The 13,327-nt window shown below is 35.4% G+C and overlaps 1 protein-coding gene across 2 annotated transcripts in view; it reads right to left on the bottom strand.

Moving 5' to 3' along the window:
* LOC113523077 (diacylglycerol kinase delta) overlaps window positions 1–13,327 on the bottom strand; it is a 216,477-nt gene that overhangs the window by 13,354 nt on the left and 189,796 nt on the right. For both annotated transcript variants that reach the window (XM_031914019.2, XM_052897909.1), the window contains 4 exons: window positions 2,097–2,302; window positions 1,572–1,768; window positions 792–937; window positions 374–485 (listed from right to left, as the gene is read on the bottom strand). In XM_031914019.2, coding sequence (XP_031769879.1) covers window positions 374–485; window positions 792–937; window positions 1,572–1,768; window positions 2,097–2,302 — 661 coding nt within the window. The remainder of the gene's footprint in view (window positions 1–373; window positions 486–791; window positions 938–1,571; window positions 1,769–2,096; window positions 2,303–13,327) is intronic.

Genomic DNA, 13,327 nt, shown 5'->3' with positions numbered 1-13,327 from the left:
GAATGGGACAGAGGTACCCAGGCAATCGACTTTTGTACAAAGTCTCCCTCTGGTAAATTATAAGGCACGGAGTCATAACACCTCAGGAATGGCAACGTATGAAATGTGGGTACCATATATGTCACAGTATACTCTGTTATGCCAATAGTGCTGTTCATGTCTGTACGTGATAGTACTCACTTTCCATCAGATGGGCTGTTAGCTTGTTTGCCATTCTAAATTTAATAAATAAAAAGATCTTTCATCAGTTATTTAACTGTAAACTATGAACCATTTTCCACACAGCTACATTGTGATAAAAAATGTAACTTGTGTTAGTTTGTCTATAAATTATTGCATTTTTATTGAAATTTTACTCAAAGTGTCAATTTACCTGCATAATGTCCTGCAAGTTTTTTAGCAGTGTGCTCTCTTCCAAGACGTCAGGAGGTGCTGGTGGCGGAGGCGGTGCCGTTAGCGCTCTCTCGAAGGTCATTATTGACCACCTGATGTTTGATAGTTTTAGTGCATTACTTTTTTTTATATTTATCAGATTGAGAGTCTGAGTCTTTTACTTGAGATAAGAAAGTCATTGTGTATGTACGTATTTATTTTTGTCAATTTAAGAAATTTGGTTCGAAGGCATAAATTGCTATAATATATACATATTATACACTTTTCATATAATTCATATGCCACGAGAAGAGACTTTCTAGTAGTCAGCTAATAAACTTTAGCTTTTATTAGTACCCAACCGAAATTACCATTTCCAGTGCTTTATTTATTCAGGTTGTTATGAGCATGGTACTCACCTATCAAGCATTTTGGTAGACGCCCGTTCGTAACGTTCGAGCAGCTGTTGCAGGTTCGCTGCATCGTCACAAGAAGCACCCCAGCCCAAAACTCTCGCGAGGTCATTGCCAGTTCCCAGAGGTAGCACAGCCGTTTGTACTTGACGCTTTAAGATATATTTCTGATATTTAAATATTAAACTAAATATATGTATTGAACGACGAAACAAGAGGATAGTAGAAATTTAAATATAAAAAAAAAAAATTTAGTATTACTTAGATTGAGAACGATGCTTCTTGAACAAGATTGTCGTACTTAAGATCTAGTAAGGTTACTCAAATTCATTAAAATTCTTACTCTGAGAAGACTACTTTAAACTCTTATTCAGTATTACATAAATAAGAAGTAGGTGCTGAAGAAGGGCCAAATTAAAAGTACCCGTAACCGGCGAGGGTGTATGAAAAGATTGATGAATGTGGAAGAAGCGAAAGAGGTTTGTTTGAATCGAAGCATTTGGCGTTCCATTGTTTCTGCCTACCCTAATGGGAGACAGGCGTGACAGATATGTATGTATGTAAGAAGTAGGTGTCTATTCTAGCCAGGGTATAGGTTAAGGTATTTTAATAAGAGGCATAACCATAGATAAAATTATAATACTTCATAATACTCAGATCTTCGGCAACTTGTGAATGTAATCACTTTTTATAAAGTTAATGAAGAGATTAATTGCTGTAGTATCTCTTTAAAAATGTTTAAACTGTTGAAATAAGTTTTAGACAAAACAGCTAAAATATACTTACATGCATATCCAACTTATCAACTTCTTGAAGCACCCAGCCAACGGAGCCGTCTCCGGAGCATACAAGTACCCTGAGTGGCGCAAAGTGCCTGAACAACCGCAGACCGAGTCTGGGTCCCGCGCCGCTCAGTTCGAACACTTGGGCTGGATTTAGCAGCTGCTTGAAGCGCCGGAGAAATTTCACGCCTTGGTTGTCACCTTAAATGGTAAGATTTTCAAATTTCGAATCCTTAATAAGTTTTATCATCATTTAGTCCATCTAGTTTGATTTAATTAATAAAATTTCAAGCTGTGTCGTTAGAAGCAGTTATTTTGTTTTAGTTAAAGAGCTAAGTAATTCATTAACATAGGAGTGGCAACGCACGAAAGGTAGTAAATGAGGTCGTTGCTTCATTGTGACATTGAAAAACGTTGATATATATTTTGTTTTCTAAGATAAAAAAACTGAGAAAGACAGTAGGTATTACTGTACTAAAACTTTTCATATCTACAGAATAACTTTGAGCACATACTATTAGGTTCTCACCTGAACGTGAGTTAACGAAAACAATAAGCGGCGAAGCATTCGGTGGCCTATCAGGAACCCAGGCATCATCTGGGCCGACGGAGTGTAGTCTAGTGGGTGGGACAACGGAGGCACGCGCCGGACCGAGCATGCACGCTGCTCGCCAGTTGGGCTTGCATGCAGCGTGTACACATTTGCGACACCACACGCATCTGAAGTCTTGTAGCCTGGAATATCAAATAATCTTTAGACAATGCGCATCAAGCTCAAATGTGACTGATGTACATATTATATATTACATATAACGCGTATGGTGTTGCTATGTATTGCTTTATATTCATTAATCATATATAGTTTGTATTTATATTTTTTTATAGTATTTATGCACTGGTCATATCAGCCTTTAACTGTCCACTGCTGAACATAAGCCTCCCTCTTGGGGGGGTTTTGCTAGTAGTTGCTGTAGTGATACGCAAGCGAGTTGGTTAAACACTAATTTATTCATTGAAAGAATAAATAGAACAAATTGTTACCGACCAGTATTTACAAAATTATTAGTGGCCAGTATGTGAACATAATACACTACAGTTGCCACGCTTGGAAGGCGGAATGACAACCGCATTTAGGCTTTAGAGATGTTTTAAGAGAGACGCTGCTGCCCATCCCTCGCCCTCCTTTAGTCGCCTCCTACGACACCCACGGGAAAGGAATGGGTGGACTATTCTATGGCAAAACCACACAGCAACACATTTCCATTATATACCAGTAACATAATATGTAGTGTATCCTTATCAAGTTCCTGACGTAAGTTACTTTTAGATTTGACCTTTAGGTGAGCCGTCAACTTATTTGTATTCTAACAGTAAGTATTGTTGTACAGTGAACTGATAATAGCTGATATGATGATGATGATGATGATTATGATGAAGTATTGACTTCATTTTTTAATCTCATTTCTTATGTTCATCTTGATTCAAATTCCGTTTTACGCTCTGTAGTGGAAAATTAATTTATCAAATTATATTAATTATTTTTTTTATTTATTTTATTTATTTACACATACACTAAACAAAGTTTTCATTTAAATAATATCATTAATTAGATACAATCACTCTTTAAGAAATATTTTTCTTTCTTCTTTCTTTCAATTTTTTTTTTATTTTTTTAGTGGTATTTCGAGGCTCACCTTTGGTCACAACAAAAAGCAAAAAGCTGAGTTGTGGCCATTTTGTATTACTGTGGCACACGCATGAAGAAAAAAAAAATTGTTACTAATTTTAGGCATTCTGATTTTGTTTTTGTTTTTTTTTTATTATTTTTTTGTACATGTATCTTTTTTTTTATCTTTTTTCTTTGCATTTGTGTCTTTTGCTGTTTGTGTGCTGTAAGTAATGCAAATAAATTATTTATCTATCTATCTTAAAATATATCTTGGTTGTATTGAGATATCTAATTCTGTCATTGTCGTTGACATCTGTGATTGACGTCGTTTTTGTCTATGGTCTATATAGTTCAGATTATCGTATGAAATTCATAATGTTATTGTTATTACATTCTTTCTTTTAGCGAACGAAAGAAAAGACTTTTTCAATATTTCCTAATATAAATAAAAGCATCTGAATTTGACAGTCGACGACAAAAACGTGAAGCGCGTGTTTAAATTGCTCTTTTAGTTGTAAACTGCTGAGTTTTGACGGCAAGTACGTAAGTGGTTCACAAAAGTGTCGAGTACTTTTATCTTAGTTGCTCGCTGTCTCAAGAACATAACAACCCTACAGAAAACCGTGACGCTGTCTAGTGCAAAATACCGTTTAAATGATAATAAGGGCTTTAAGAAGAAAAAAAATGTTTTTTTTTTCTTAAAGCCTTAAAAGAAAAATGTAAAAGTTTCTAACTAGCTGTACAATCCTACCGATCGCTTAGTGATCGAAATAGAGGCACGACCATGAACATTCAGATGTGTCTAATTCCGAAAAAATCATTACTTAAATTGTTTTGACGGAGTATAGAAACCTGAGGGCCTACCTTGAAATGTTTTCTGAAATTTCGAGTCCGAAACGAAACACAAATTTGATGTTAAAATTACATGATACATACCGTTTATAAAATATTCAAAAAGCTAAAGTACCGTTCCTTTGGACTTACCATAAAGGTAGGATTTATAACAAACGAAATGTTAAGCTCCATTTACTTGGTCGATTTCGGTATGAACAAAAACACAAAATTGGGTCCGAAAATTCGGAATTTCATTTGATGGTAGACCCCCAGGATCTTATTTAAACAAGCAAACTTACTTTACAATTCCTATAGGACAGTAACTACGCCTGCAGTATCAATATACACTGGTGGGACATCAATAAAGAGTTCTTCAAAAGGGGGGTAAAGAGGTTTCTTCAGGGTCGGCAAGGCGCGCGTAATACCTCTGGTATTGCAGGTGTTCATAGGCTACGGTAACCGCTTACCATCAGGTGGGCCGTATGCTTGTTTGCCACCTCAGTGGTATAAAAAAAAATCTAACACATCATCAACACAGAAATCATCATCGTCATCATATTAGCCCTTAATGGTCCACTACTAAACATAAGCCTCCCCGTTGGGGAATTTTTCCAGTAGTTGCCACACCAGGCTGATTGGCAACCGCAGTTACGCTTTAGAGACGTTTCAACAGGGACGCTGCTGCCCATCCCTCGCCCTCCCTTAGTCGCCTCTTACAACATCCACGGGAAAGGAAGGGGTGGCCTAATTTATGTCGGGACCACACGGACGTCAAAGCAGTTATAGTACCATGCAGAGGGAAACTTTGTACAAAACTCGATTGCTTGGGTACCTCTGTCCCGTTCGTGTTTCTACCATGAAGCAGCTGTGTTTACATGGCTGTGTTTCGGTTTGAAGGGTGAGATATGGCGTGAATTTACTGAGTACAGAGGAATAACACCTGAGTCCTCAGAAATGGCAACGCATGGGGGGTATCATGGGCGAAACAGTATACTCTGTTATGTCCATGGTACTGCTCATGTCTATAGGCGCCGGTTACCACTTTCTATCAAGTGGACCGTCAGCTTGTTTGCCATTCTAAGTTGTATAAAAAAAATGCAAATGTAAGATTATCTTGTACATAAATAAATTGAAAAAAAGTATTTGTAGAGTTACTTGCGGTTTTATCTCAGCAGATGACAACATTTCGAACCCAGTAGTAGAATTATAACAAAATGCCAATTTAAAAAAATATATATTTCTATTCTAGTCTAACAAATTAACTACGTTGGCTTCTAGAGAACACTGTGTGGCGGTCGACCTGACAGGACATATTGCTAGCAATGGGACAGGAGACTCTCTAGGATAGTTTTTTTAATGGATGAACATGGAATGATACCCCACCTGCGCTATCGGTATACACTGGCGGGGCTCCAGTGAGGGATGATTGGTGAGAATTAAAAGGCAATTCAGTTAGCCTATCGTGACGAATTCAATGATAAATTAGTCACGATGCTTTCCAGGAGGAACCGCGTGGAGGTCGACCTGATATGGTACATTGATAGTAGTGGGGACTAATCTCCTCATAACTAACAATTCCTTCCCCCTCTTTAGAATAGTTACATCTTATTGCCCACTAGAAAGACAAAGGAGAGACCCTTGTTCTGTAGCGAAACCATTTGGGCTAAATAATAATAGTTACCTAGCTCGTAGAAATACAAAAACATATCTATTTCGTGCGATAAATGAAGATAGAAACACCCATGCATAGAGCTCAGTTACAAAGTCTCCCTCTGGACTGTAATTTATATAATTCATTCGAATATTTGATAAGTAACGCCTGTCTGTTACTGGTGAAAGCCTGAGAGCATCGTTCCGTTCACTGATCGTTAAAATGAAACACCTCCATTTGTATTTATGTACACAAAACGTGTACATTTTTAATATAGTTTACAAGATTGTCTAGAGACGGGTATCCTGTTCAATAATTCAGGAATCGGTTCTGGATCGAGTATCTATTTACTTGTAAATAAACTGTAAGAAAAACTGGTTCCGTGTATTTTATTCGAGAATACTGGACTAGTTTTCGGGCCATCTGAGACCCTTAATCATGAGCCGCTAAGGCATCTGTAATTAGTTCATGAGTATGAAGGATGAACTAGCCATCTTTGTGCCAAGACGTATTTTAGGAGAGTCAATGAGCCGGCCGATTTCTACCTAATTTTCTTACCTAATTTTCGCTATTTTCTATAACTTTTCTCCCTACCTATCTGTTTTGGAATTGTTCTTGTATTGTTCTCCTGCTTTTCACTCCGTCCCGAATACATAGACACTTCACTTGACCTTTTTTGAGCACTTATGTAAAAAAATTTTGTACCGTGCTTAAGGTCCCTTCATACTTTCAGTACTCAAATTCTATACTTGAAAAACAGTCTCGAATTTTAGCGCGTTTTTGCTGGTTTCCATTGTCAAATCTACAGTTTCCATTTTCGCACCCCCCTATCTTTTTACCATCAATCGTACCCTATCACCCTAGTATTATCACGCTGCTATCACGCCGCCGCAAAGAAATAATGATTAAGTCTTTTAAACTTGCCATGTAGATAATTATAAAAGAAACAGATTATACGTCTGTATTATAAAGATGAAAAATTTTTATATTTGTAATGGATAAACTCAAGAATACTCAATCGATTTTAAAAATTATTTCACTTATATGGAAAGCTACATTATTAGTGAATTACATAGAATTAATATTATTTTAGAAATTTCTATCTATCCGTGCGAAGTCAGGCCGGATCACTAGTATTGTAAATAGCCATTTTTTTTAGCAATTATTATGCAAATTCTCAATTCGTCTGCATGTTATGAGATTTCTTTGTAAATTCCGGATGGATTTTGATTTTTTGTAATCAATAGGGTTCGTTTTTGTATTTGCCTTGTATAAATTTTGCCAATATTAAATTAAAAAAAAAAAAAAAATTGAAAGGAAGCTCGTAATATATTTCGGAATCATAAAGTATTTTATCTGTAAAATATTTAATATTTTTTTTAATATTACAGTAATACAATATGTATTAACATATTTAATTTAAATTATTTTTCTATTAATTTCGAAAGTTGAATAGAAAAATCTATTTAATATATATTCATAAATTGCTTCGGAGACATATTAATAAATACGTTGAGTCTTAATTGAATAAGTATAGTACTGAGCCGTGAATAGACATCAGTTATATATAACTAGGCATGAATTAAATTCATATAATGCTCCAAGACTGGACTAACAATGCCTATTCATTCGCAAGAAAAGATTTTATAAGTCCAGCACGCACATAGATATAAAAAGAATGCAAGATATACAACCAGTGAATTAAATAAACCACTCGACTTCAAAAAAGAGTTTTTCTATTTTATGTTTGTTGCCTCATAACTACGTCATTTATAAATCGTCTTGAAAAATTCCTTTTTTTTTCTGTCAGTATACTGACAGATTGGTCGTATAAAAATTTTATCAAAATCGATTCCTTAGTTTTGTCTTGAAGTCAAAATAATTAGTTTTGTCACAATTGAAGTCTGTTTTTTGTGTAACACAATTTTAAATTATTTTATTACAAGCTATTTAAGCTATACCTGTGATTTTATCCACGTGATCAGGATATGTTTACTAACCGGGATAAAAAGTAACCTATGTCCTTCTTCATCCCATATAGTATGTGTATAACAAATTTTATAGTTATTGGTTAAATCATTAAGGTAACCAACAAACAAACTCACTTTCACTTTAATATTAGTAGGTTTATAAATATTAAATGATTAACAGTAGTAGGTTTCTAAACATTTGTGACGTTTGTAGTCAAATGTGTCGAAATATTCTTAACATTTACTCAATATTTGTAAGAATATTATTTAAAAAGACGGTCATATATGTAGTTATTTATTCGTATTTATGGTTAAATGTTCGATTCCATTTATTGTATGTCTTGTCCTATGATAAATACACCAGAGGGAGACTTTGTACAAAAGTCGATTGCTTGAGTACCTCTGCCCCATTCGTGTTTCAACCGTAAAGTAGTTGTGTTTGCATGGCTGTGTTTCGGTTTGAAGGGTGGGATATGGCGTGAATTTACTAGGTATAGAGAAATAACACCTGAGTTCTTAGAAAGGCAACGCAAGGGGTATCATTGGTGAAACAGTATACTCTGTTATGTCCATGGTACTACTGCTTATGTCTATAGGCGACGGTTACTACTTTCCATCAGGTAGGCCGTCAGCTTGTTTGCCATTCTGTTATATATATATAAAAAAAAATTCAACATTCGGGACAGTTTTAAGTGTAAATGTATGGAACTGTGAATCTTTTCTTTTTTTTATTGTATATCAATGGATAACCTTGAATAGATGTGTCACATAAAGGAAGGACATTTTTGGCGTTTATTGTAACATTGAGTTCGGTGTATGACGAAGGATAATTGTATGGGAATTTGTGTAAGTCTTTGTAATAAGGTAGGTGTAAAAAACCCTGTTAGGGTTACCACAAACAACACAATTTTAAGAACATTTCCGAGTTTATATTAATTATTAACTGCTCCTAAAGCCCAACTGCGGTCGCCAACCCGCCTGCCAAGCGTGGCAACTACTGGTAAAACCCCCCTTATGGGGGAGGCCTATGTTCAGCAGTGGACAGTTAACGGCGGATACAACATAAGAATGGTACCTCGAAGTTATTAAAATCGAACATGGTAAAGGTTTAAGGATAAGGACTTAAGATTCAGTTTTAATGATGCAATTTTTGGTACAAAAGGCGGACTTAGTGCTATAACGCATTCTCTCGCAAAACCTTCACCTTTAGAAAAACAAAAAATTATGCAGAGAAAAATATTAAAAATTGTATGTATATACATACATGTGTGTATTTCACAAATTATATAACATATACAACGAGGATACGTAAATACGAAAATATACTAAATTAATTAATAATAATAATTCAATACAAAATAGTATACTCTGTTATGTTCATGGTACTTCTCATGTCTATAGGCGACGGTTACCACTTTCCATCAGGTGGGCCGTCAGCTTGCTTGCCATTCTAAGTTGTATAAAAAAAAAAAAACTAATGGTTAAAGATTTAAGTCTGATTGCGAAGATGAAAGCTACCGCGTCCCACAATACGACTCTGCGCTCGAATATCCATCTAATCCCTTGATTACGACCATTATTACCTGTGTAGACAATGGACAATTTGTCTTTGGATAAAATTTCTCTTTGTGTAAGCCTTTTAATGAATGAATTTGGAAAGGTTCATGCATTCATGGGCGTACTCAGCTTCTGATCCAAGGGGGACAAATCAGATTTGTGGCGACTGTGGTTTTTTTTCAAAAGTTAACGAATAATAATAAGGCATATAATATAATAGTAAGGTACACAATATTCAGGGGAGGGGGCAGCTGTTTTCCTGTCACCCCCCTGGTTACATCCACCCCACTGGGTACACTCGCCTGTATAAATATGATTATTTATCAAAATGTAACATAATAATCTTATAGTTAAAAAAATAGGTTAGGACGTTTTAGTTTTTATGAATAAGGGGGAAATGGTCTGTTCATATTGAATATTCTTGGTACTTGAATTTGGAATTTCACCAAGTATATATATATATGTTGACTCGGCAAACGTTTTACCATTTACATTATTTCGACAACTATTGCCATCTTGCAACCCTATTGTGGCATATAAAAATCGCGATTAAAAAACAGGGATTGATCGTAAAAGCTTGAAAATTTGAATTTATATGTATTTTTCAACGCTAAATCATAACAAAACAAAAATAATAAAAAGTTGTCAAAAAATAAAATATTTAGGGGTAGGTCACCCTTATGACTGAAGGGTATGAAAAATAGATGTTGGCCGATTCTCAGACCTACCCAATATGCACACAAAATTTTATAAAAATCGGTAAAGTTGATTCGGAGGAGTTTGGTAACAAACACCGCGACACGAGAATTTTATATATATATATATATATATATATAATATTGGTATATATACTGAATTACTGACACGCGTCGTATTCCTTACAATATCACTCCCGGATAATCCCGGATATACGCGCGTTTTTCCGCGGATATTACTGTTCAAAGATTAACAGTATCATTTTTAACCACATATATATGTCGCAGGGAAATGTGAGTATTAGGGATTTCACGAAATATCTTGGGATATCACGAAATCCTGGAAGATATCGAATAATCCAATGTGTGGAATCATTTAATAAAGAAAATCTGGTGATGAAAGAAAAAGTATAATACTATATTAAACATTGATTGTTATGACATTAAATTAAAACTGGTAAAATCGTAAAATTATATTATTTTTAAAACTTACGTTAATTTTTCATCCGGAAGTCTTTTTTAAAGGACGCAAAGCGCTAAATGCCCTCTGAAGATTTTCGAATGAAGTCGAAATAATTGTCGAAAACATATTTAAAAAAAAAGATAAAATATGAACATCAGGTATCATTTTTTTTTACAAGCTGTTCTTCGGGGCTTCGCACGTAGGGTGTCATGCTTCTTAAGTTGAAATTTCCAAAAATCCTTTCTTAGCGTTCTAAAATAATCCTGTGTTTTAAATTTCAGTTTTATAGACTTAATTGTTTTGGTTGTATGTTGAGTCAGTCAGGACAGACGATTTTATATGTATAGATTATAAACGCATTGTTGTCGAGGTCTAGAGGGTCTGTAACGAGCAATATACCCTATTAGTAGTAAATTGATATTTCTCTAAAGTATAGAACTACTTCACGTTCCGGCGCCCTTCTAGGAAGGAAGCGGAGAGGCTTTCACTTGTATAAATTTACCTAGGTGTTTATGTATGGCTAGGTAAGGTAGGTATCGCAAAGTAAACGGGCGAATGAATAGTAAAAGTATAAAACGAAACAGGAATTCCGTTTCCGGTCGCCGTTGAAATTGAATGAAATTGCCGTTCATTGGTCGCGGCTTTACGGCCTATTGGTAAATTCAGCACTGTTACATCGAATTTTAGGTTAATTCTTTTACATCTTTGTTGTTTCCTCCTGATGGATATACCACGATTATATATTATTTAAACATACAAGATGGACATGTCGAGCATTTTATATGGGGCCCGAATGTCGCCGCTTATCATCATTGACATCTGTCATCATTGACATGTGACAGATGTCAACTTGACACAAGCCTTCAATCTAGAGATTAGATAGCATCGATATTAATCTACAACTCGATATCTGTATACATTGGGTAAAATCGCCCGCGCACTTGTAATGACTATAAAATACTTATCAATAGGATTCTTCATTATCTTTTCAAAATATATATTTTTGTATTAGTATTATATAGTCTAGCTTAGCTTTGAACTCAAGTTTAGACAGATTTTAATATAGAAACAATCTGACTTGAATTTCATCATCATCATATTAGCTTTCAATTGTCCACTGCTGTCTCTTTGGGATTTGCCAGTAGTTGCCACACTTGGCAGGCGGGTTGATAATTGCAGTTAAGTTTTGGAGATGTTTGAAGAAGCTGCCCATCTCTCGTATTTCCTTAGTCGCCTTTTATGATACCCACGAGAAAGGGGTATTCTATGCCGGGACCACACGGGACTCGAATTTATATATCGATAAATCACTAAGCTCGATACTAGAACAACTTTGACATTTAAATATAATATTTATAAAATTTAATTAAAAATAGAAACTAGAATAAGATTTTGAATTTGTCGATGATATGGAATTCCTTGTGTTTTAAAAAATTTTGTATGGAAACAAGTTTAAGCAGTTTCACAGAAATGACACGTATTTTGAAAATGTTGCGGAGTTTCTTCGACGACCTTCGCGGAAAGTAGCTGGCATGTGTGTCTGAAAAGTTTGGTCAATTCGCTCTTACATAAGCGTCAAGTCATAGCCATTAGCTGTCTATATACCAGTGTATCTATGGTCACGATGCAATGAGCCAACTGGACTGTATTCATCCTCACTGTATCGTCCCTCACTGGTAATCCGCCGCGTATAACGCTAGCGCAGGCGACATTATTATATTACAATCTGTTTTCATAATTAAAAAAAATCTAATAAAGTAGCTACATGCTTCGAGTTCTAATGTGAATGAACATACAAAATATTTACATATTTATAACTGTCATATATGTTACAATAATAATAATAAATGTTTGTAATTTACAAGTGCAATAAAGAATATAAACATAAGATTTATTAAAACGATAAAACATACTGGTTCGCTGTCTGCGTCGCTGTAGAGATGAGAGATTTAAAGGTCGTTATTCATTTGAGTATGTCGTATGTCTGGAGACGAGTAAGTTAAGGGTCGTTACACACCTATGCATAGAATAGGTCTAGAAACGAAGAAGATAAGGGTAATTACCCATCTAAGCACTGAATAGGTCTCGAAACGAGTGAGTTAAGGGTCATTACCTATCTAAGTATAGAATAAGTCTGGAGCCGAGAGAGTTAAGGGTCGTTATTACCTAAGCACAGAATAGGTCTCGAAACGAGTGAGTTAAGTGTTGATACTTGCCTAAGTACAGAATAGGTCTGCAGACGAGTGAGTTAAGGGTTGCTACTCACCTAAGTACAGAATAGGTTTATAAACGTGTGAGTTAAGGGTTGATACTCACCTAAGTACAGAATAGGTTTCTAAACGAGTGAGTTAAGAGTTGATACTTACCTAAGTACAGAATAGGTTTATAAACGTGTGAGTTAAGGGTTGCTACTCACCTAAGTACAGAATAGGTCTCTAAAGGATTGAGTTAAGGGTTGATACTCACCTAAGTACAGGATAGGTCTCTAAACGATTGAGTTAAGGGTTGATACTCACCTAAGTACAGGATAGGTCTCTAAACGATTGAGTTAAGGGTTGATACTCACCTAAGTACAGGATAGGTCTCTAAACGATTGAGTTAAGGGTTGATACTCACCTAAGTACAGGATAGGTCTCTAAACGATTGAGTTAAGGGTTGATACTCACCTAAGTACTGGATAGGTCTCTAAACGATTGAGTTAAGGGTTGCTACTCACCTAAGTACAGAATAGGTCTCTAAACGAATGAGTTAAGGGTTGATACTCACCTAAGTACAGGATAGGTCTCTAAAGGATTGAGTTAAGGGTTGATACTCACCTAAGTACAGGATAGGTCTCTAAACGATTGAGTTAAGGGTTGATACTCACCTAAGTACAGGATAGGTCTCTAAACGATTGAGTTAAGGGTTGATACTCACCTAAG

The sequence above is a fragment of the Galleria mellonella genome, unplaced genomic scaffold (genome assembly GCF_026898425.1).
Source record: "Galleria mellonella isolate WM207_F2 unplaced genomic scaffold, CSIRO_AGI_GalMel_v1 utg38, whole genome shotgun sequence".
NCBI lineage: Eukaryota > Metazoa > Arthropoda > Insecta > Lepidoptera > Pyralidae > Galleria > Galleria mellonella.
The sequence above is the reverse complement of the archived record's forward strand: the minus strand, read 5'-3'. Positions and strand labels throughout refer to the sequence as shown.